The sequence below is a fragment of the Pinus tabuliformis genome, chromosome 5_2 (assembly GCF_031772625.1).
Source record: "Pinus tabuliformis cultivar Carrire ecotype Pingquan chromosome 5_2, CPIR1, whole genome shotgun sequence".
Lineage (NCBI taxonomy): Eukaryota > Viridiplantae > Streptophyta > Pinopsida > Pinales > Pinaceae > Pinus > Pinus tabuliformis.
The window spans coordinates 62,750,883-62,776,749 of NC_142306.1; the positions used below are offsets into that span (position 1 = coordinate 62,750,883).

General features: G+C 35.2%; 1 protein-coding gene across 1 annotated transcript; it reads left to right on the forward strand.

Annotated features, from left to right (window-relative positions):
* Positions 1-23,419: 23,419 nt before the first annotated feature.
* On the forward strand, positions 23,420-24,597 carry LOC149157553 (heavy metal-associated isoprenylated plant protein 20-like). The gene is made up of 3 exons (XM_089437638.1): positions 23,420-23,790; positions 23,871-23,946; positions 24,062-24,597. Exons 1-3 carry the CDS (start codon positions 23,707-23,709, stop codon positions 24,358-24,360), a joined length of 459 nt encoding a protein of 152 aa, XP_089293764.1. The 5' UTR covers positions 23,420-23,706; the 3' UTR covers positions 24,361-24,597.
* The last annotated feature ends 1,270 nt before the right edge of the window (positions 24,598-25,867 follow it).

The window sequence follows — 25,867 nt, forward strand, 5'->3', positions numbered from 1 at the left end:
TGTTAAGACGGATCTCAGGCACATGAAAGGAATGCTGCAAAACAAAAGGTTGCTAGAATAAGGTAATTCAAGAGTTTTAAGATGGGCTTTGTGGTTAGATGGATATGATTTTGATATCATATATAAAGTCGGTAAAGAGAATTATCTTGTAGATTTAATGACCAGAGAAGGAGCAATTATCCAGACATAATATGCAGTTAAAAAATTTGAATTTGGTGAATGTTCATCATCCTCCCAAAATAAATCCCAAGTTACATTATGCTCTTCTTGCCATTATTATTTTTGTGTGGATTGTCTTTTAGAAAAATATTTGTCTTTACTCATGGAAATCCAGAAGTTCATTCTTGAGAAATGGTTTTGGCTCTCAGATACAAGACACATCTATGATATTCCATTAGCACCTATCAACAATAACCGTGCTTATTTTGGTGTAGTAAGATATCCATATCACAAACAACTTGTTTATATATATAAAATCTTAACTACCTATTTCTCACTTATAATGTGATACTACTAATTAATTTGAACTTTATTAACAAAGAGGGCCATTTTTACAATGAGTGACTATTAACAGACTATTTGATTGACCTCATTCAATGAAGTTGGCCTCATACATTAATAAAGTACCTAAATAATGGGATTAAGTTAGGACCATAACAAATCCCACTAGCATCACATGCTTGTAAACTTCTTTTGACTAGCTCCATCAAAATAACCCTAGGCATATAATTAGTCTATCTTTGGGGGATCACTCTTTTGTGGAGCCTTCAAAAATTCAACTTGTATGATAAATTATACATAAATGTAATTTACGCTATTAATGAGCTAAAATGGATCATTATATAATTATTCATTCATTTTGGTATTTTTTTGGTGGAATAATTGGAGCTACTGGCTTGTAGGGTCCATTTTCGGTGTAGGTCCCACTTTGGTGATTTGGGGTCCAAAAAAATCTATATCCATTTTGAGGGATTAAATGGTTTTCTTTATGGGTTAACACTTCTTGAACAAGGTTCTAAATCTATTTATGTTGTTCTACACATTGATATCTTTTTAGATATGTGAAGGTCACCTTAATTAGAGTTTGTATATGGAAGTTATGCTTCTTACAAGTTTACATATCTATTGGCCATTGTGATATCAAGTGGATTCCATGAAAACACGCAATACTCACGCATGTAGCTCTATTCATGTGTGTACTTCCAAGAATATTCTAAAGGGTCCAAATCCATAACTCTATTCAAGAGTTGAAGCATTAAAAACCATGTCCCTAAACCTAGGTGGCTACCAATCTATACCAAATACTAGATCACTAATAAAAGAAGGTGTCGCATTCTTATTCTATTATTGATTCCATAGCTAACCAAAGAATTTAGAAATGGGATATTGGAGTAAAAATATAGGAAACATAAGATCTTGTAGAAGTCATATTTTCTGTATCATTTATGGTAACTCCATCACGATTGACCCTTTCTTTGTATTTTCACTTCATAATGAGAAGAAAAGAGTAGAGCATATGCCTCACCTTCTAATTATGTTTTTATTATATTAAGTTTTCACATGGTACATCTTATGTTCAATGTGTGGATTTTGTATTATTGATCTATAAGTGAGCATGGATATTCCATTGTACATTTTTTCATAACAAATATGATAAAAATAGACTTAAATATATACTAAGAAGGTTAATTTCCTTATATTCAAAAGTTTTTAATTAATGTTTTATGCTTATGCATGTAATATATAAAATGTAGAAAATAGAGAACAATAAAATAAAATCACAAATTGACCATAATAGACACAATATGTTATCTGGGAAACCCTTACAGGAGAAAAACTTGTCTAGAAGGTGAGGCTACTCTGCTGTCTCTTTCTTGGGAATATAAATAATGTAAGTACAAAGGAGAAGGCACTCTCTATGATGTTGCCTATGAATTGCGCCAAAATAGGCTACTAAAAAACACTAAATCCATTATTTTATGCTCTCCCACAGTCATTTCATGTTGTTTGGATGTACTATGGAACAATATTCAATCAAAATGAATGGGACCCCTTTTCCTCCTAGTGGCCCAATTATAACATAACATGATAACCAAGTAGGGGTCATGTTTGACTCCTCTAACTCTCAACTAGGGTTACAAATTTGACTCTTCTAGAACCTTATTCATAGTCCTAATGTGTCTATCCCCTTGGCATGAGTAACGATGGATGACATGGCATCCTCTCAAGCCATGGTGGTTAATCACAATAGGTCAAATTCAGTGAGGCATAAATTTTGCAGATGAACTTCGATTGATGTGATTCTTGCACCATTGGAAAGGTTTCAAGTGTATAATAGTGCCATGGAGTCAAAAACTTAAGTAGATAAGCCTTAGCCCCAAAAAACATCATTTAATGTTTCAAAACAACCCCATGAGTTTTCAGACCCAAATACTCCAAATTGGGTCCACCGATAAATTGCTCTTGAAAGTTGATTCCTTCACTTTTTCCACCCTGAAAGCATCAACATGGATGACAAATAATGTAATGATCCAATCCAGATCAATTATATGCTTATCTTCTTCATTTTAGTTTTAGTTTATTCAATATTTCATGCATTAAGACAATAACATCAAATATGAATTTGAAGTAAAACACTACATTACAGTTTAACTAAGAATATTGTAATATTTATGGTGACACATTATTCTAGTAGAATATCCAAAAAAGATAGCAAAACATATTGATAACATAGCTAAATTATTTGGGTTATTTCTCGAAAGTTGTGGGTGTTGAGAAGAAGTCTCTAAACCATAGTCATAGTATATGAGTACTAATAATCCACATGACGAGTTAGTGGAGATATTTTCCAAGTTCGAAGCAAAAATGATTGGAATATCTTGCAAATATGGAGAACAAATTTAGACCTTTCATGTATTTTAGTAGCTCTAACTCAAGAGATGGTTTGGACAGGAAATTTAGAACTGAACACCCAAAAAAGTGTTCGAAAAGGGAACCAAAGAAAGGGAGACCAAGTTCTAATGCCACCGTTATTCCTAATTTTTATTTCAAGTGGAAATGAAAATGAACATGAAATCCTACCAAGGTAAGTTTGATTTTGTGAAGTTGAAACAATGGTTATAGTAGATAGAAATTTATTTCAATGTTGATAAATAGGGGAAGAGAAAAATATTTCATTTTCTACACTAAAATTAGAGGGCTATGTATAAACTTGGTGGCAAAGTCACCTATAGACACTTAGTTTGGAGGGTGATCCCTCAACAACTAAGTGGGAGGTGATTAAAACCCTCATTAAGTCCTAGTTCTATCCTATTAGGTATGAAAAGGCATAGTGTATCTATTGCCAATAATTTCAATAGAAGCAACGATGTGTGTGTAGGACCCATCATTACTGCTATTGAAAAGGACTCATCGTTACTTCTATTGAAAAGGACTCATCTTTACTTCTTTATTTCTACCCTATTATGTATGAAAAGGACTAGTGGATCTATTGCCAATACTTCCAATAGAAGTAACGATGAGTATTCAGGTGGTATACATACTTACGAACCTAGTTTCACTTCCTATGTATTTAGGTGGTTCTTAAGTATTTAAGAACCTAGTTGCACTTCTTAAGTATTTAGGTGGTCTACAGAGTCGTTATGAAGGTAAGTGATTCTCTTTAACCTTACAACAATTGATGAGGCCTACGTAAAAGCACAATATATGGAAAATATGTTTAAGAATAAAGGAAAACCAAGTTTTTACAAGTATAAAAACTACCTAGATGATTTAATAAGAGAAATAAGAAGTGGAAAGGAAAGACCCACAAGAAAATCATAGACATTTCACATACGTGTAAGGATCCAAACAACCACCATAACTATTATATTATCGATTCTTAACACTAAAGCCAAGTGTTCGAAGCTATATTTAGATCTGAATCTAAATAACCATAAAAGGGATTTCAATGAGAAGAACATGCTAGCCATGGATTTTGGCTACTAGTAGACAATAAGTTAGATGTAGATGAAAAGATTATTTTCACTATAATGCAGAAGGAATTGAACTTTAATAGCCTACATTCCAAGGAAGCGAAGGACATGATTAAAATATTCAATATTAATATCTAGGTTAAGAATACTAAGGTGGGTGCTCTATTTGGTTCTAATTCACAAGCCAATCTCATAGTATAGCAAAAGCTCTTATCAACAAGATTGGATTAGAAGTTCATGACCATCCTCACACAAATATATTGGGATGGGTAAATAAGGATGTAGAGTGTAATATCTGATTTTCTATAAGTGTAAACTATATTTATGAAGTGTAGGTGGACATGACCCCCCTTGGTGTGTGTGTAATGTTTGGAAGCGGGTTTATCATATTGAGTAGTGTTCTAGGAGCCTAAAAGTTTACTACCTTAGAGGGAAGTGGAGCATGAGCTATAGTGGGTTCCTGGCTCCTTATTTCCAAACAATGGGTTATACAAAGAGTCCATCCTAAAAGTAGTGAAGTCAAGAACAATTGCAACAAATATTAGAGTAGGGAGAAATTTGACCAAGAACATCACCTTGTGGTTCACCTATCATCATAGTACCCAAGAAGGATGGGACTTAGAGTAATTGTATCGACTATATAGTTTTGAATAAGATCACACTCAATAATTGATAGCATTTTCCTAGGAATAATGACTTGCTAGAATAATTGTAGCATTCTAGGTGATTTAACAAGTTGGATCTCAAATTGGGATACCACGAGGTCTGAGTTAAAGAAAAATATTCTTGGAAAACCACCTTTAAGAAAAGGTAAGCTCTATATGAATGGTTGGTATTTCCTTTTGGTTTATGTAATGAAACACCTACATTTATTTGTTTGATGAATGATGTATTACATCCCTTTATAGATTCATTTGCAATAATGCACTTAGATGATATATTGGTTTACAGTTCTACCTACAAAGATTGTATCTAACATCTCATGCAGCTATTGGAGACCCTAGAAAGCATCAAATACTAGTGCATCTTAATAAATTTGAATTTTCTTACTAGTGAATGGTGCATGTAAGGTATGTGATTGGTGGAGGGGGCTCAAGATAGATCCCATGAAGATGGAGGTAATCCTCAAGTTGCCAAATCCTAATAATGTATACAAAATTAGAAGATTTGTTGGGTAAGCACAATACCTATTGAAGTTTGTAGTATCATTTTAGCCATGGATACACCACTCCATACTATAATACACAACAACAAGAGTTTATAAAGGGGGAAGAATCAATATAATTCTTTTGGTGAGCTAAAATGAAATACTAATCAAGCACTAGTGCTTGCATTTCCTAATTTGTAGAATCCTTTTAAGGTGTAGATGGATACAAGTTGATATATGATGATCTAGTGGTCTTGATGTATGGAGGTAAGTTGATTTTCTATCATTCTAAAAGGTTGCATGGTGGAGTATTGAACTACCTTATCAATGATAAGGAATTTAATGCTCTAGTTCATGTTGTTAAGAGGTAGAAGTATCACCTAATGGGAAAGGAGACAATCATCCACATTGATCACTCGCCACAATATTTTCGAATCTAGAGCAAACTTTAGCAAACCAAACAATAGAAGTGGATAGGGTTCTTATAGCAATTTATTTATCACATATAAGGATTTGTTGGAATATTCAACAATATTGAGAGGGGGGTGAATCAGTATTGGGCACTTTTTACCATTTCAATAATACTATGTAAACATTAACAATTAACAATACCATTCAACAAGGCACAACATCATATATAGTACACAAGATATTTTTACGTGGAAACCAAAACGAGATAAAAAAATGAAACACTTTTAATATATGTTTTAGAAATTACATCAACAAGAAGCACCAACTTCCAAGATTCTCCAACACCAACTGGAAGGAGGCACCAACACCCTGGTTTTATCAACTCCAATTGAAGGGATGCACCAACACCCTGTAAGAACCAACACGTTGCACTGGCAACAACCAGCCATAACACCACCCTACTACCCTAAAATGTTCTTAGGAACCAACCTGAAAGATACTTTAATCTCCACTTTGCACCACCCTGCCACCCTGAGGATTGAAGATGTTATCAAGAACCAACCTGAAGGAGTCTTTGGTCTCCTCAATCCACCACTCAACCACCCATAAGATAAGATAACTAAATAAGATATATTATGTTGTTGTAGATCAAATTTCCTTCTAGATCCTCAATTTTCCACTACCCTGTCACTATTGCCACTATACTACTACATTGTCACTACACTACTTCTCCTTCTTTTGCTACATTGTTCATTTGTCACAATATCATTGTCAATCCCACTGTTGACGCAACACATATAGAAGTACACCAATCAATCTCTCTTCTCATAAAATACATCAAACCCTATCGCACTCTCCACTCATCCATACAACACACCAATACCATCAACATACTTTGTCCGTCTATAACCAATATCTCTACACAAACTTTGTTCTCCAACCATATACATTATAAGCAACACATTGATACCCAAAATAACTCATACAACCATACCTTAACTTAGAACTTACACTTAACCAACACTAGCAACAATATACTCATGATATATACAACAATAGTAGTAAAGGATTTGCAATACAAACCCTTTATCAAACAATCCTCAACTCTGCTTGGTCACATCCAAATAGACTTAACAAATGCAATCATTATATCAACAAAACAACATTATTCTCAGGTAGGAAAAACACTACTCATTACCATGCTCAACACCAAAAGTAATCATATTGTTGCTACAACAAGGATCTATGATCTAAACAACAATTGTTACAAGAACAAGAAAACATGAACCCTGATCAAAAATCTGTATAGAAAACCCTATCAATTTATTCATAAAAGGGAGGACACAGTTGGTTTCAAAATATAGGATACGGGTCTTAATCCCATGACTGATCCACTAGCGATTATTTGTGTATCAATACTTTGAATTAACATAAGAATACGACTTGACATGTCAGGGCCACTAATTGTGACCAATTAAATAAAAAGTGCCAATATATATAATGGTAATCTGGTGCGTTATCACCCATGTTGGTTAGCCACATCACAAAAAATAAAAGTCAACTACCCAAGCTTGATTTGTAACTAGATCATAGGCTAAATCTAATTTTGCACCAAACTAAAACTTTTTATACTATGTATAATGCAAAACCATACTACTGAAAGACGACGGTGGAAAACATATGATCCAAGCCTGTGGTTTCTCTACAGAGTGAGATTAGAACATAGCCATTGCAATTCATTGATCAATCCAATGAGCTCATAAATGTATTTACCAAAACTTGCAACATAATATGGATCCCTGTTGGGATTTGAAACGTCGACGGAAAATGGTTTTTACTGTGGGTTCTCTGATTACTAAGTTAGAAGATATAAACCACAGATGTCTTAAATCCAGAAACATAATATGAATTAAACTATGCACCAATGAACAAATTCGTTTAGACTTAAGGGATTTAGTGTAATACTTGTGTTGTTGTCAATAATGCCAATTAGTTGCACTTCAGATCCAGACCACTATGTTTATTTCACAAATTCATTCTTTATCCTCAAGCTCACACATTGTAGGCTTGAATACAATGTTTGTCAAGGATTATTTGACATATTTAATCAAACGTTCCTCAAAGATTATCAATTGTGTGTGGCACCACATAGATAGTTTAAATGAAGCATAAAGGCCACACAATTTGATGGACTATCTATCATTGGAACACTTGTGTGGTGCTTCAATCCTTCACTTAGCAAACTCAACTAACATTCATATTTATGCCTCACTACTGATCTCTACTTCCTTCTGAAAAATGCTTGAAGGCTATGCTATTCAGACTTTTGACGTGCAGATATTAAATTCAACTTCCATAAACTTCTACTGCACCAAAACCTTAATGATGCTCTGACCTTTTTCATGATGTTATAGACCTCAGATTACTATCATAGCGAAGTAATGAATTAATAAAAAATAGATGCCTCATAATGATGTTTCATATGGTCATAGTGAAGTTGTATATTGATCAATAGATAAACCTCGATTACATACCATCGAGCGACCAAAAATTTCACCTCGGCCAAATCTCTATTACCTTCGAATCAAAACAGAGAAAATAATAAACAAAACTCCTTACCGACTTTGATCTAGATCTTAGAAATTGTATTTCATTTTTTCTTGTATATTCTTCCACAGGTTCGATCTTCTCCTCAACCATGGTATGGATATTTATAGTTGAATATGTGGCTAGGTTTATGGGAGGGCCAACCGTAGATCCATATCCATATCACTAATGTCGAAACCCTAAGTCATTAAAATTCATGTAGGTTTGACCTTACAAATATAAAAAATGTCTTTAACAAAACTTTGTGCTCATAAATTTAATTTGAGAATAATATTCAAACTTACATTAGTAAATTGGTCCATGCATTGGGGTGCACTATCTTTAAATGAGAATATCTCCTCAATTGAGAGGACCCACATCGTGTGCAACTTACCATTGGAAACAACATGATGAGTACTATCCAATGATGATGGTCTTGTTTTAAAATTCACTTTAACAAGTTCATATAAAGAGGAGCTTCAATGGTTTTCTATGGGATTCATTTTCTTTCTAACAAGGCTTCTTGTCCATTTGCGCTTCCAAATATTATGATCCATTGACATATATTAAAGGTGTTCATGTCAAGGATTCTTCAAAGGAATCATCAAGACTTTCCTTCTCTTCTTTTCATGCTTCTCACCAACAAATAAATTTGACATCAATGACAACACCATTCAACAATATCCCCCTTTTTTTATTGATGGAAACACTCATACTCCCCCTGCGATTACTGCTACCCCTGTCTCCATGCTTTTGATATTTCTTTAGTGATTTATTTCCCCTTTTAAGATGAACTAAAAAGGGTAAATTTCCTTGAAAATGTAACTCCCCTTGTTTTTTTGTGCCTCTCACAACTTGCCTTTCTATGAATAGTTTATTCCACTTGTCAATAAGCTTTACTAAACATTCATATTTATGATAATGACAACAAGCCTTTTTTCAATTTTCCTTGATCTCAAATTTCATATGTCTCATAACTTAATCTTTATTCATGTGCCATAAAATTGTTCATGACTTTTCTTTTTAAATCTACTACAAATTTGACTAGTATGATGACTTATTTAAACATGTCGTCAAACTACTGTGAGTTTTCCTTTCCAAATCAAATTGCCTGAAGGATTTAGTATTTGTTGTTACTTATACTCCCCCTATTCAACATTCATAACGTGTGGAGTCTCCCAGCTAGATTGTTTAGAATAATATATGAACATACTTTGTTGCAGGATCATCATTTTGAATCTTCACATTTTCCTTTTCATCTAAGGAGTAATTATGGTCTTGTGACTTTACAAATCCTATGAGTATGACCTATGGGATTTATTCATTCACCTTTTCTTCTTGCTTTTTTCTTATATAAACCTTCTTGTACTTGATATCAGTGTCTTCCTTCATGGAAGACTTCATCATGCTTCTGCAATCATGAGCTATGTGTCCATAGTTATGGCATTTGTAACATTCAATGTGTACCTGAATGAAAAAAAAAGACATATTATCTCTACTGATGAGGCCATTTGGACAATTATCAAGCTTTATTCTAGGGTTTTGATAATGACCTTGATAATAATCCCTGTCATATCCTTTGCAATCCCTAGCCTTATGTCAAAAAAATTTACATGAAAAACAATATCCAGGAAATACACTAGGGTACCTAGATGAGATGGATTTCCTTGATGATGTTGATCTTCTGAAGACATTCTTTCTTGGAGGAGGTTTAGTCCTTTTTTGATCCTTGTCCTTGATTACCTCATCATAACTTCTTGTAGATGTAGCACTTTAAATCTTGTTGTGTCTTTCACTTGGATTTTTCCTTTAAAGGATGATGATCTTTCTTTCAGGATTCTCTTCATCCTTTATCTATGGGGGCTTGGAGCATATTCCTTCATTGCATGGATTTTTACTTGTTGTTAACAGTGTTGGATACCACCAAAATTCAAGGGGGTTTCCTCGATGAAAAGTCCTAATTAGATTGCGCACTGTTTGGTGTGGGAGCCCTTCCGAAAATAAGGCCTAGTTTTCATATTCTTAAATATATGCCTTGGCTTCCATTTTCAACATGAGAGTGTAATACACAACTAATTTTAGATTAGAAAGTGAATATGCCTTGTGGTTGTTCAAATGCAGAATATATCAAGTTTCTTCCACCAAAGGGGAAAGAGAAAAGTGATCCTTTTAAAGACAAGTAATAATACTGATATAGAAAAGGCACACGAGCATGGCATATAAATGAATCATTGGACAACTAGAAAAATAGTTCACTTAGAAGCAAAGATTGTTAAAACACATACAACACACCTTCAACAAGATAAGTACCAAATCCATCTAAATAGTTTAATTTCGTTAGTATATATGAAAACAACATACATCACAAACATTCAGAGAATAGTCATACAATATTTACGACATATGCATGAAAGTGTGTTGGCTTAGTGAGCTTCTGAATTAAGTAAAATTTCCAAGATACATCAAGACAATGAACACCACTAGCCCCAATAGTGGAGATTAGAGAAACCACTTGCTCCTCCAAAAAAATATCTTCCTCTCTAATGCCTGATAGGAGGAGCCAAGGTGAAAGTCCTTTACATGAGCAATGAGGGTGTATGTATAACAACTGGGGTGATCCATCACCTCCCATGTGACTCTTGGACTACCCTTATGATTGTTTGACTTCTCAATGAACTTTTGAATTCCTACATGACTTTTCACAGTACAAAGATGATTCTTGGACTTTCACTTCACATTACATTACTCCAATAAGAATTTACATAATCCACAAAATGATGTAGCACATGATGATTTATGACATGACATGACATAACATTCATGACATGGACTTCATGTTGACATGGCAGTGTCAAGCCACTATTTTCTACTACTTTCTTTGTGTCTTATTGAAATATAGCCATGTTCTTATTCTTCCTCCTTATGGCTTGAAGATAGGAGTATTCAATGCAAACTTGAGCTCCAACTATTGTCCCTTTGTCCTCTCTCAATTTATCAACTTGTTCTTGCAGCTTCAAAGTTATCTTCTAGCAAGGTCTCCTTATTCATCTCTTCATCATCATCCTGTCATAACATGATAGAATACCTAAAATTGAAATCCACCCATGACAAGATGACATCAGTCTGATAAAACCCATAGTCTAATATGATGCATAACAATACATTAACTGAGCTAGAATCCGGTGACAAGCTGGGAATCAGGCTTAGGGATTGCATAGTTGTGAAACTCAGGATGTGAGGGTCAAGGAATAAGCCTTAATATTGCCAAGTATGCAGTTCAAGGATGCTAGGGATTGTCATCTACGCAATTGAGGGACTCAAGAGGTCAGATTGAGGGCTTGAGACTTGAGGTTTCCCACTGTGCAATTCTAAAGGGGTAGAGGCTAAGGGATTTCATATTTTTGCATTTCAAGGGCTCAAGGTTGAGGCTTGATGCTTGAGATTGTGCAATGTGTAGAAGAGACTGGTTGAGGGAAAGGATTGCACAGTTCTAGAGCTCAAGGGTCAGTACTACGCACTTTGATTGCGCATTGTGCAGTTCTAGGAAACATGGATTGTGCATTGCACAGTGCCAAGAGGCAAGACTAAGGCTTGATGAATGAGACTATGCAATGCCTAGTTTAGGAGGGTTGGGTGATGCTTGGTTTCTCGGTTGAGAATTTTTCTAGATGTGACTAAGTGTGGGATCGGTGAAATTGAATTGAACAGTGATAAGACTTCAACATGATCACACACTTAGAATAATTGATGACACAAAATAGATCACCTAGAATACATGAACAACATACTTTCCTCAATGCGACGACATTGTGATGATTTACTCTAAGTGCGACACCAAAGGTACGCTTTGCAATGATAGTGACGACACATGCGTGATAATGCTTAAAACTTTGGAAATGAATGTGATACATGTCTACATACTGAGAACAACCCATTAACAAAAATACCATCCCTTGAAACAAACCAAAACCACATTTATGTGATGTGTGATGCTTTCCCATGCTAGAAGATGACACTTTTATATTCTTGAAAAAGGAACAAGAGTACTTAGAGAAAACATGCATGAAGACACTCAATGTTTGTGAAAACAACATGCAAAGACAAAGTAGTCTCCAAAATTGGTTGTAGGTCAAAATTTTGGAGGGATTTGTAGCAGCGACAACACTTGATGACACACTGGTAGAATTCCAGCTTCCTTGTTTGGGTTAATTATTTCATGCAAGGTCTAGTTCTTTAAGGAGTATTGATTCATCATTCATATTACCCTATCTTTCCCACTTACTCCGTGCATAAACATAGTCCCCTTCATCTCTTTTATCAGTTAAATGCAAACATAATACCAACACTATCACAATGTTTTGAATCAGGAAAGGGTAATATAGTTCGCAAGGTTTAAATTTTCATAGTATATATTTTCATCTCTCTGTTTGCTCCACTGCCACCAAGCCTAGACAGTACCCCAATGGAGTCACTTTAGGAACACAAAAATTGCTCCGCTTCCAGCAAGCATGGACAATACCCTAACATATTTTCTTGCTTCACCTCCTTGCATAGAAATCCTTTCTCTTGTTTCACCCATTATTTATAAATTTATATAGGATTGTGCATTGACACACATTCATTTCATGGGTGGAAGAGGGATCCTAAATTATTGAGATCAAAAGAGGTTGTTCCTTCAGGGAAGCATATATAAGACCTCTGATATTGGTTTCCTTGTTTAGATTTCCCCTTGCCCTTCTCTACTTTGTTGCATAATCATGGACAACACTGAAACATAAAGAACTGAGTATAGGGATGAGGTTTCAAGAATAGACACAGATATCATGGTTTGACACAAGGCTTTCCTTACGCAAGGATCATATTTTCCATCAGAACAACATCGACCAAAAGACATAATCAAGATGAAGAAGAAGGACTAAAGATAAGTCAAATGCTGCAGTGTCACAAGACTCTTATCAATCCATCCACATACATGGGAACCAAAACACACTCACTTGACACCTATTCACATAAATGGACAAAAAAAAACTTAACACAAACAAAACAAGACAACAAACTACGTACATAGGGTAGGGCACAACCCTAGACTCTTATTTGGAAATATTATTTCAAATATTTTCCATTTACAGGAAGAGAGTCAATATTCCCATCCAAAGATTGGAGACGATAAGTGTGATGGCCAGGCTTCTCAAGAACAACATATGGTTTGATCCACAAGGATTGGAACTTAGTCTATTTCCCCTTATCATCATGGGCTTTGTCGCACTTCAAGACAAGGTCACCCACACTGAATTCACTTTTCCCCACAGACTTCTTGTCAAACCATATCCTAATACGACTCTAATGAACAAACATTTTTCTTCTGATTTATTTATTTGTTCCTATAACTTAAGGAGAGTTTCTATCCTACAATGAACCAAGGGGTAAGGCTTACCCTGGGATTCTTGCAAAATTTGAAGGGAAGGTAGGTAGATGTTTGAAGGTATGATGGCTTCTTTTCCATACACTAGGAAGTAAGGAGAGGTATTCAAAGAAGTTTTAGGCATGACGCGGTCAACCCATAGGGCATTCACCAAAGCATAATTACAGTTCTTTTGTTCGAAGGAGACCATCTTTTTTATTATGCGAATAAGATTTTTATTGGTTGATTTAGTAAGGTTGTTTCCCTGCGGGTAATAATTTGATGAGTGTTTCAATACAATACCATTTTCCAATCCAAAATCATAAAGTTTCAATGATGAAAAATACATTGCATTCTCAGAAACAATTGAATTCGGAAATCAAAATCTGGTAATAATATTCTATTTGAGGAAGTTGAAAACTTCGTGATCATTCACTTACTTGAGGGGAACCACTTCCATGCACTGCATGAAGCAATCTGTACCAATGAGAATATAGCAGTGTTGCTTCGATGAGTGCAAAAAGATATCGCCAATAACATCTAGGCCCCATTGTTGAACTAGTTCTTCTACAATGATGGGTTGGAATGGGGTGGCTGACTTCTTTTCTCGACCGACACATCTCTGACAGACCGGACACTTGTGAGTATAAGAATGATAATCTTTGAACAATGTGGGCCAATAAAAATCAGCCTGCATAACTTTGTGTGCCATTGTGTAACCCGTGAAATTTCCTATCGTTGATCTTTCATGGAAGTCACACAGAACCTTTTCTAAATCGGGTGCTTCCAAGTATCTGATCAAGAATCTATCATAGTGCTTTCTAAAAAGCACCCCATGTAACAAATGATAAGATAGAGATTTCAATCGAATTTACCTCTTTTGTCTTGCAAATAAGTGAGATGACACAATATCATGCTCAAGATATTGTCACATGTTTGTGTACCAAGAGGTTGATGTGTTAGTGGGGTCAACACATTTGATATTATACATTTCAATCTCCTTCTCCCATCCAGAAGAATCATCTTCTAGTATGTTTACCGCTTCAACCACTGGCCAATAAAGACCATGGCCTTTGATAGTGTGAACTAGTTTGAACTTAAGGTCGTATTCTTGTAATCTAGTGATCCACTTCTCCCTTCTTTCACCCAGCTCTTTTTGAACAAACAATGATTTGACTACTGGGTGTGGCACAAATTTAACACAACGATTCTTTAGAAGGTAAGGCCGAAATTGTTTCACTGCCTTATATACTACGTAAGAATTTTTGTCGATGGTGGGATAGTTAAGTTCAGGCCCTTGTAAGCTGGTACTCATGAATGACATAGGTTTTTCATTATGTTGATCATATTTTTGTGTAAGAACGACAACAAGAGAAGAATCAAAAGCGAAAGTGTAGAGTAGGAAATATTTTTTGATGTCTAGACTAAACAATTTTGGTGCTTCTGTGATAGCTTCATTTATACAGGGGAATGCATCATTTTCCCTTTTATCCCATTTGTATATCGCATCCTTCTTTACAATCTCTTGCATTGGTTTCACAATCTGTGCGTAATTGGAGATGAATTTGGAGAGGGAGTTAATTTTCCCAAGAAGGACTACATGGCTTTCTTGTTCACGGGGAAAGGAATATGTGTGATATCTCTTCCCCTTTTAGGGTCAAACTTAATCCCACTTTTTGTGATAATGTGGCCCAATAAATTCCCCTCAGACACTACGAAAATGATCTCGGGATTACGTGATATCCATTATTTATCAGATCGATCAAAAATTTGTTTCAAATTGTGTAAGTGATCTAATCTTCCCTTGGAAAACATTATTACATCATCAAGGTAGACCACTATGCTCTAGCCAATCAGACCACGGATTGCGATGTCCATCGAACGTTGGAAAGTTTCACCTGTGTTGATAAATCCAAATGGAATTCTTTTGAAAGCAAATGTGCCCCACTTTGTTCGAAAATTTATTTTATGTTTGTCAGGTTCTAACACTAGAACTTGGTTGTAACCTGAAAAACCATCCATCAAGGAAAACATTTCTGACCCTGATACTATTTGCAGAATCTGCTCCATCAACGACACTGGGTAGTTATCTTTGTCTGAGGTGCAGTTAAGATTGCGAAAATATACACACAAACGTATTTCTCTGGACTTCTTTCTTACAAGGACTAAATTTAAAACCCACATTGAATGTCACAATTTAAAGATGATATGAACCTAGCAGCTTTCATAATTCTTTCTGAATTAGAGGCTCAAGCGTCAAATTCACTTTCCTTAGATTCAGTTGAAAAGGTTTGGCCCCTTCCTTGATTGGAATCACATGTTGGATTATCTATGTGTCATAAGTTTTGAGATCATCATATTTCCACGTGAAAATATCTCGGTACTACTTAAAAAGGTAGATAAAATCTTATCGCCCCTGGGGTGTGCAACAAGTATCGAGATTGACATACTTCAGATATTTTTTTGTACGAAGATTAATCTGCTCATGCGACAGAGTTGAACTGTGATTCTTCGCGTTCACTGGTGCCTTGAAGCAATTTTGCAAGTCATACAACTTTTCGAGTGACACCACGCCCATAGGCATGGGGTTTTCTTTGCTCGTCCGTGCTACTGCAATGCTTTATTGTGCTTGTCCTCATCAATGGTTGTATCCTTAAAGACATTAGCATTCACCATAAATTCTAGTATCTATTGGTTGTCATTGAAAATAAAAAAGCTAGTGATATTATCAGGGGAAAATGGCTTATAAATAATTTCAATAGAAAAGCCATCCCTAGTAGTGACAACCTAGCAAAAAAAATTGCCAATGTATCACCAACGACATTACGAATCCTAGGAACATAAATAACATTGAAAGCTTGGAATTGTGATATTAAATGCCATACCTCTTGTTGATAACCTTTAAGATTAGGTGACACACAGTGTATTGTATTATGTACCTATCGTACATATTAGAGTCACCTATTGCTTTGAGTACCTCAACTTTAAGTTCGATGTCTTTCTTTAGACCCAATATGAGCGCTTCGTATTTTGTGATGTTGTTGGTGCACTCAAATTCTAAGCGAAAATAGATAAGGTATTTTCTCTGTTGCGGGTCTACTAAAACACAGCTAGCTCCAGATCCCTCCTATGTTTTCAAATTGTTAAAATATAAAGTCCAAAAACTAGAAATACTAGAGCTATGTCCTACACTAGTACTACCTATATCTACCATACAAAGGTCATTATCACCAGTTAGATTTCTAGGAAGGAGTTCCAACTATTCATCTGGTGGGACTGACGAAGGTTGATCTAGATAACATATGTGATCAACCTCCAAAAAATAATTCTCGAAAATGACTTCTACGAAGCCCATCGTTTTTTTTTTTTTAGGTTGTGTCACAATGTGCTTCATCTAGTGCTCAATATTAGCTCAAATGTGATTATTTTTTCCCTTGAACGAAAGCCAAAAGTGAGACTAGTCCATCGCAAAGTATCCTTGAAGTTTTCTAGACCAATATTTGCATAACAGTAAAGCATATGCTTCCGAAATGTCTACAACCATAATATCGATACATTGATTAATGTGGTGATCAGATAAAAGATGGATAAAAACATTCATGAGTTTACATATAGCTTGAACAAATGATCTATCCAGCTGTATAATCCATGCATCAGCCTTATCCCATTGTGCATTGATTTTCTTAGCAATTTACAATGGCATCACATTTGCGGATGCACTAAAATCGACTAAACAATTGTGAACATTATAATTGAAAATTTTGAAAGTTAATACGAAATGTGGGTAGAGTGTGTCAGAATTTAAATTTACAACATTTACAACAGATTCAAGGATATCAGGAGAATCATTGAGCATTACCTGCAATACAGAACCCTCTTTACCTGTCGGAGTGTGTGATGAAAGTGCTTGGAGAATCGGGTCATGTGGGCCTGTTATCCTTGTGAGCTCAAAGAGTGAAATGTTCACACGAGTCCTTTTCATATCCTTCGTAATATTGCAATACGTGTTAACCATCACATCAAGTTGTGCTGAAGAGTCAGGTGGTGTAGCATTATCTACAGTAGTAGGAGTGTTGGACTTGTTTTTTGTTGTCGCTGGAAGTGATCTTTGAAGCAAGAGAACCTCCAGACTTGTTATGTGAATTTTGAGTGGGATTTGAAGGTGGAAGAATTTTGCATAACAATTGTTTCTTGATCTCTTTCTCAGAAATATGTCCTTTGATCCTGTGATTGTAACAATCAATTGAATGTTTAGGGGGAGCTTCACTCATTCTTTGTTGATCAACACTTTGTTTGTCAGCATTGTATATAATTAGATATCATTTTTGGGATTCAACTGCATTAAGTAAGTCATTCACGTATGACCATTTCCATGAGAGGTAGTCGTAGTTGACTAATTTCTCATGAATTTGAATAGTTCACTTAGCACTCATTGCATCGGGTGATGCTCACAAGAGTGAAGAAGTGGGATTGAAACTAGTGAAATGAATGACATAGCGTCAATCATCACTTCCAGGGCTTGCACCCGTTAACCAGGACTTCCCGGGAGGTCACCCATCCCAGATCGTCTTTGGCTCAGGCACGCTTAACTGTGGAGTTTTCCCCACAATCAAGCCCACTTAGCTTGCTAACCCATTTGCAAAACCTTAGCAAGTATTTTGCCTCATGAACCATTCAAGTAGAGATCCCTTCACTCTTTTTGAATTTAAGTATTAGGGGGTTTACGTAGTGCATTATATTAGATATCATTTTTGGGATTCAATTGCGTTAAGTAAGTCATTCACATATAACCATTTCCATGAGAGGTAGTCGTAAATGACTAAGTGAACTATTCAAAATCATGAGAAATTAGTCAATTACAACTACCTCTCATGGAAATGGTCATACGTGAATGACATACTTAATGCAGTTGAATCCAATAAATGATATCTAATATAATGCACTACATAAACCCCCTAATTGTATATAATATTGAACATGTTTACTGAATGTCCAATACTCAAATTATCTTCGGTCATGGCAGTGTCGTTTGTCTCCTAATTCTACTTAGACTATTCCTCTATCAAAAGAGTACCAACAAGGTTTTCCATCATAGTGTTCATATTATGATTCCACTGTGGGAATGTTTTCTCATAATGTTTCTCTTGATGGAAAGTGCAAAAATTGCCCATGCCCAAACTTTCAATGTTGAACACTGTGTTGGAACTCTGAGTAGATTTGGCATGTTGTGGGTTGTTGTTTCTTTTAAAGAACGGTGACCTGGAATATTTGCTGTTAGTAGTATATGCCTCGCTTGACCATCTCTTCAATTCTAAATTTTCATTTGTGAGAAACTTTAGAGACTTGGTCAAGCTCTCCATGTTGAAAGAATATTTGTACTTTGTTCTTCTGGAAGAGGCTTGGTTCTTCTTAGCAGTTTCTTTGGAATCTTTAGAATTGTCATCATCTTCCATGACTCCAATGGATCAAAAAAAAATTTCTACAGCGAGAGCTTATGCAAAGTTCAAGGCCAATGTCTCCTTCACAACTCTCTTCGCGAAAACAGAAATGTTAATTGGCAAGGAAAATGTATAATAATATTTAGTAATATCATTGTGAGGTTGCACATCCGTGGGGAAATTATTTAGTAATCGAATGAATCTTTTATTAAAATTTTTGATTCGTTCTTTTCCCCCACTTTCAAATTCCCAAGTTCTTTCAGCAACATGGAGGGAGTCTTATCTTCATCAAATTTCTCAAGAAACAACTTCTTAGACTCCCTCCAGTTTCAGATTGAAATGGTTGGAATATTGCTATACCATATAGATGCTCTACCTTTCAAGGTATACTGAAAGTGTTTGCAAGCGACATCATCAAAACCTTTAACTTGGTTACCAGAGAACCCACAGTAAAAACCATTTTTTGGCAATGGGATCACCCCTTTTCCCAATTGTGGCTAACTTATACATGGAATACTTTGAAAAGAAAGCCCTTGAATCATACCCTTTGAAGCCAGCCTGGTGGAAACGATTCGTCGATGATACCAATATAAAATGGACTCATGGTAAAACTGAGCTTGACAAGTTTTTTATTCACCTCAACTCCATCCCTCCGGAAATAAAATTTACTATGGAGCTAGAAGAAAACATGAGCACCCTATTTCTAGACGTACTCATCATTAGAAAGGAAGATGACTCTTTAGGGCATAAGGTTTTCAGGAAGTCAACCCACACAAAAAGCTACCTCCATGTTGATTCCCACCATCACCCAGCCCAAACATGGCTTTATTCTTCTTGTCTGGATCGAACTTTGCCAGAAGTTTTTACACATGTTTGGGTATCTTGTGAAGATTGGTTGGAAGAGCGAGTGGTCCTTGGGCCATCCAATCCAAATTTGCATCATCCATGTATTCGTCTTTGTCCTCCTCTTCTTCTTCTGAATCCAAAGAGTCTTCTCCCTCACCGTTAGGATCTGTGATGTGATCTGAGTGCTCCTTGTAAAAAAAATATATTTTTTACTTCATTATCTAGATTCTCCTCGAAAGGTGAAAGTTCCCCTCGTTTCTCTATAGGCTCAACCAACTCTTTGAGGGTTGCGATAACCAAATCTTCCACCAACGAAACAAGAACGCCAATGGGAGTTACTTCTTTTCTTAAAGTTTTACGAGGCAGAATCGCAGCAATAGGGAGGAGACCAAGAGCTTTCACAAACGAGTGATGGGTCGTATAGTATGGCTAAACTAGAAAATTTCTTCATTTTCAAGAGTACAGATAGGAGTGGAAATGGGAATGTTACTTCCTTGCAAATAATTTTGTTTGTTAGGATGCGAAGAATTTTCAACCATAAAAAGGTGGTTGCCCTCCTTATAGCGACAGAATGTTGATGGTGTTGGATACGACCAACATGAAAGGGGGTCTCCCGATAAAAAGTATCAATTATTCTTCGCATCATTTGGTGTGGGAGCCCTTCCAGAAATAAGGCTAGGTTGCCATATTATTAAAGATATGCCTTGGCTTCAATGTTCAACACAAGAGAGTAATACAAAGGTAATTTCAGATTAGCAAGTGAATATGTCTTGTGGTTGTTCAACTGTGGAATATATCAAGGTTCTTCTACCGACGAGGAAAGAGAAAAGTGAGCCTTTTAAAGACAAGTAATAGTAATAATATAGAAAAGACACAAACACATGACATATAAATGAATCGTTGGAAAACTAGCGAAATAGTTCACTTAGAAACAAGGATTGTTAAAACAGCTACAACACACCTTCAACAAGATAAGTACCAAAGTCACTAAAATAGTTCAATTTCCTTAGTAAAGATGAAAAGACATGCATTGCAAACATTCAAAGAATAGTCTTAAAATATTTATGACATACACATGAAAGTGTGTTGGCTTAGTGAGCTTTTGAATTAAATAAAAGTTCCAAGATACATTAAGATAGTGGACACCACTAGCCCCAGTAGTGGATCATTAGATAAACCACTTGCTCCTCCAAAATAATTATCTTCCTCTCTAATGCTTGGTAGGAGGAGCCAAGGTGAAAATTTCTTTACATGAGAAATGAGGGTGTATATATAACAAGTGGGGTGATCCATCATCTCCCTTGTGACTCTTGGACTACCCTCATGACTGTTTGTCATCTCAATGACCTTTCGACTTCCTACATGGCTTTTCACATTACATAGATGACTCTTGGACTTCCACTTCACATTACATTACTCCAATATGAATTTACATAATCCAAAAAATGATGTGACACATGATGATTTATGACATGACATGACATAACACTGATGACATGATATGTTGACATGGCAGTGTCAAGCCACTCTTTTCTACTACCTTCTTTGTGTCTTCTTGAAAGATGAACATGTTCTTCTTCTTCCTCCTTATGGCTTGAAGATAGGAGTCTTCAATGTAAACCTGATCTCCAACTATTGTCGCAATTAATGTCTTTTTGTCTTCTCCTAATTGATCAACTTGTTCTTGTAGCTTCGAAGGTGTCTTCTAGCCATAAAGCCATATCCATATCACTAAGGTTGAAACCCTAAGCCATTAAAATTCGTGCAGGGTCCAACCTTACAAATATAATAAAACCCTTAATTTGAGAATAATATTCAAACTTGCATTAGTGAATTAGTCAATGTATTTGGGCACACTATCTTCAAATGAGGATAACTCCTCAACTAAGAGGACCCACGTGGTGTGCAATCTACTGTTGGAAACAACATGGCGAGTTTTATCTGATGACGATGATCTTGCATGCAAATTCAATTTAACAAGTGCAGGGAAAGAGTGGATACAAGAGTTTGATATGGGCTTACTTTTCTTTCTTCTAGGGCTTCTTGTCCATTGGTGCTTCCAATTATTATGACCCATTGACATATATGAAAAGTGTTCATGTCAAGGCTTCTTCAAGGCATTATCAAGACTTGCCTTCTCTTCTTTTCATGCTGCTCACCAACAACTAACTTTGACATGAATAACAACACCATTCAACAAGATCAACACGAGTAAGTTGATAGACATGCTTTCATGGTCACCAACATCCAAAACCAAAACTCTAGGATTCCTTATGACACATGAAGCCTTTTACCCATGATACTTACACTGAGACATATACATAACTTTGATAACTCTTTAAAGAGGTGTTTTAGTGCCTGCATGGCCAAGTTTGTGTAAAAGAAGGTGTTAGCAGGTTGGACTATCATCTCCAAGATGGGATGTTTAACATGTTAAACAAGTTTTGTGTTCCTAAAGGTCAAAGATTGGCACTTATTAAAAAGACTTGGACCTCCAAACTTGTAGGGAATTTTAGTGTTGAGAAGATAATATCCAACCTATAGACATATATATATTGGCATATAATACAATTCAAAATGAAAAAAATTGTACATAGAAATATGCACAATCTAACAATCTAACGATACAATTTTGGGTGAAATTATGATTTTTTGTTCTTTAAAATGTGTTTTTGAATACATAAATGAATTCAATACCCTAAAAGACTTCTAAAGCAGTTGGATTGTATAAATTATATAGCTCAAAATTATAATTCCAACAAATCCCTACTCAATTTTAAACAAAATATACCAAAAAAATATATAATTAAATTACACTTAAATATATATCTATTTTAATAATAAAATGATTAATTAATAATTATTTTTAATAAAAATTATATGTATAAATTATTAAAAGATAAATAATAAATTATAATATAATCAATCATATATAATTGATTAATAATTATATTAAATAATAATAACATATTTAAATATAGAAAATAATACTAAATTAAATAATAATAAATCATATTTTAGGTTAAAAAGTTTAATGTATATATATAAAATCAAGTCATGATAAAGTAGTTGTATAATTTATAAGGTGTAAGTAGTTGTATGGTTTAGCAGTTATAGTAAGAAGGGTTCAAGAAAGAAAATACAGGGGGAAGTGTTAACATAGACATTAAGAAAGAGATATTTGAGGTCCTACACTCATTATTTATGTGAGAAGAGGGTGGTAGGTGTAGGAGAATGTTTAGGGAGATTAATTTCACTATCCAAATTTAAAGATAATACAATGTGATTAAGATTGAGCACCTACAAAATTCTAGAAGTAAAACGATAATGTATTATTGAAGATTGAATAAAGATAGTCTTAGTTTTATTTTAATTATAAATTTTGTATTGAGAAAAGAGTTTAAAAAAATATATGCAAGATTGAAAAATATATTGAAATAAATTTATCATTTAACTTGAATGATTAAATATTATAAATTAAAATATAAACATAGGGAGATTGCAGAGTGAAGTAACTCATTTTTAACTGTCGTTTTTTTAATACTAAAATATTTAAAAGGAAAAAATTACATGCGTTAAGTGCATAGTGTTCGCCCCAAATTATGGAACTACCATCGGGGCGGGGGCGGTGAGATGAAGCTTCTGGTACATACAGGCTTTAGGTTACAGAAAGATGACCAATCCTTTCATTTCCTTCAACATCTCCTTTTTGCAAAGTTTGTCGTGATCTTCATACTATGCAAGTCCTGGAATATTCAAGACCCTTCTTGGCCTCGCAGAGCTTTACATTGAATAAAAGGGCGATTATTATATTATAATCTGAAGTTATGTTACAGACAAACACGTAGTAGAATCGTTCCTTTCTGACTTTGATACTTGAAGTTTTGAAGTGTTGGAATCCATATGGGTGCCTTGGATCATTTCTCCGATTATTTCTCAGATTTCTTTGGCAAGAGGAAAAAATCCAAAAAGAGAAAGGAAATTAAGGTATGGAGTTCATTAATTCGTTTTTGTCTGTAAAAACTCAGCTTTACAGTGATAGTAACTATGTCTGGTGGCGCTTGCAGACCGTGGAATTGAAAGTAAGAATGGACTGTGATGGCTGTGAACGCAAAGTAAGGAAGGCTCTGTCTTCTATGTCCGGTATGAACACACTCTGTTTTTTAATTTGTTCAAGGGATTCTGCAGTCAAGCCCATACAGGCTTACCCTGAAACTCTAACCTCAACTTTTTTTGATATATTGGGAATCTTGTGCAGGAGTTCAGTCGGTGGAGGTAGACAGAAAACTGCAAAAAGTGACAGTCACTGGATTAGTGGAGGCAAACAAGGTGCTGAAAAAAGTGAAGGCAACAGGGAAAAGAGCAGAAATGTGGCCATACGTGCCATACAATTTGGTTAATGAGCCATACTCCCCACATGCATATGACAAGAAAGCTCCCCCTGGATATGTCAGAAAAGAGAGCTTCAGCACCAAAACATCCAGCTCCAACCCCCTGGATGAAGAGCTTGCTACAGCTTTCAGTGAAGAAAATCCAAACGCTTGTCTCATTATGTAAATAAATTAGAGCATATTGTTTTCTTCCTGTCATAATTCAAAGGTTCCCAGAGAGCTCAGAGTTCTGAATATTTACAGTGGTTGTTAGTTTTATGTAGAGATAGGGGATAGCATTGAGAGTTTATGGGAAGTGGGCAGCTTCCATGTCATGGCCTGTGAATCCTATGTGACGTTATTAAGGGTTTATTTTGTACCATCATTTCACAATTGGAAGATTGTAAAGTATTGTCAAGTAGAAGAGTTTTGGAGAAGTTAAATTCTTATCCAGGATGGGGATGGGGATAGTAAAGTAGTGTCTCGCTAGAAGAGAGTTTTTGTGGAGTTAAATTTGTATTAATAATGTAAGTATAAAAGAGAAGGTATTTTTTATGAAGCTGTTTAAGACCTATGTTTTGACAGGCTACTACATAACAATAAACCTCATATTTTTATACTCTCACTCCCACTCTATGTTGCTCTGCTCTACTATGGAACAAGATTCACTCAAAATGAATGGAACCAAGTTTTACTAGTGGCTGGATTATAACATAGTTTGATAATCAAGTAGGGGTCATGTTTGACTGCTTCAACTCTCAACTAGTTACGAATTTGACTCTTTTATAGCCTTATTCATAGTCCTCACTTGCCTAGCCCCTTTGGTATGAGTAACTATGGATGACATGGCATCCTCTCAAACAATAGTGGTCAATCACAATAGGTCAATTTCTGTGAGGCATAACTTTTGCATGAGCTCTGATTGATGTGATTCTTGCATGATTGAAAATGTTTTCAAGTGTAGCGTCATGGGGTTAAAGACTTACTAGACAATTTTAAGCCCAAAAAGAAATCATCTAAGGCCTCAAAATGGCCCCGATACTCAAAACTGGGTCCCATGATAAATTGCTCATGCAAGTTGTTTCCTCCACTATTATTACTCTAAAAGCACCAAGACTGATTACAAATAATATAATGATTCAACATGAATCAATTATATACTTATTTCTTCATTTCCATTTTAGTTTATTCAATAAATTTTCATGCATTAACGTAGCAACATATGAACCAAAAGTAAAACACCGTATTATAATTGAATTTTAAAAATTGTAAGATTTATGGTGATACATAATTATAGTGGAATATTCATAGAAGTTTAAAACCCATGTTGATAATACAACTTCTTTAGGTTATTTGTCAAAAGTTGTGCATGGTAGGAAAAGTCTCTAAACCATAGTCATGGTAGATGAGAATAGTAATAATAATTTACATGATGTCTCTAAACCATAGTCATGGTAGATGAGAATAGTACTAATAATCCACATGATGAGTTACAGGATGGAGAACAAGTTCAAACCTTTCATGGAGTTTGGTAGCTCCAACACAAGAGATGGATTGGATAGGAAATTTGGAGAAATGAACACCCATAAATGGTGTCAAAAAAGAAACCAAAGAAACGAGACCAAGTTCCAATGCCATCATTTATTCCAAATTTCTATTTCAAGTGCAAGTAAAAATGGACATGAAACCCTACC

What these genes read in the sequence shown, in the direction of transcription:
- LOC149157553 (XM_089437638.1), top strand. Translation starts at nt 23,707, where the DNA reads ATGGGTGCCTTGGATCATTTCTCCGATTATTTCTCAGATTTCTTTGGC. An exon ending in AAAAGAGAAAGGAAATTAAG is followed by an intron (nt 23,791 to 23,870) that starts GTATGGAGTTCA and finishes TGGCGCTTGCAG; the next exon opens with ACCGTGGAATTGAAAGTAAG. An exon ending in GGCTCTGTCTTCTATGTCCG is followed by an intron (nt 23,947 to 24,061) that starts GTATGAACACAC and finishes AATCTTGTGCAG; the next exon opens with GAGTTCAGTCGGTGGAGGTA.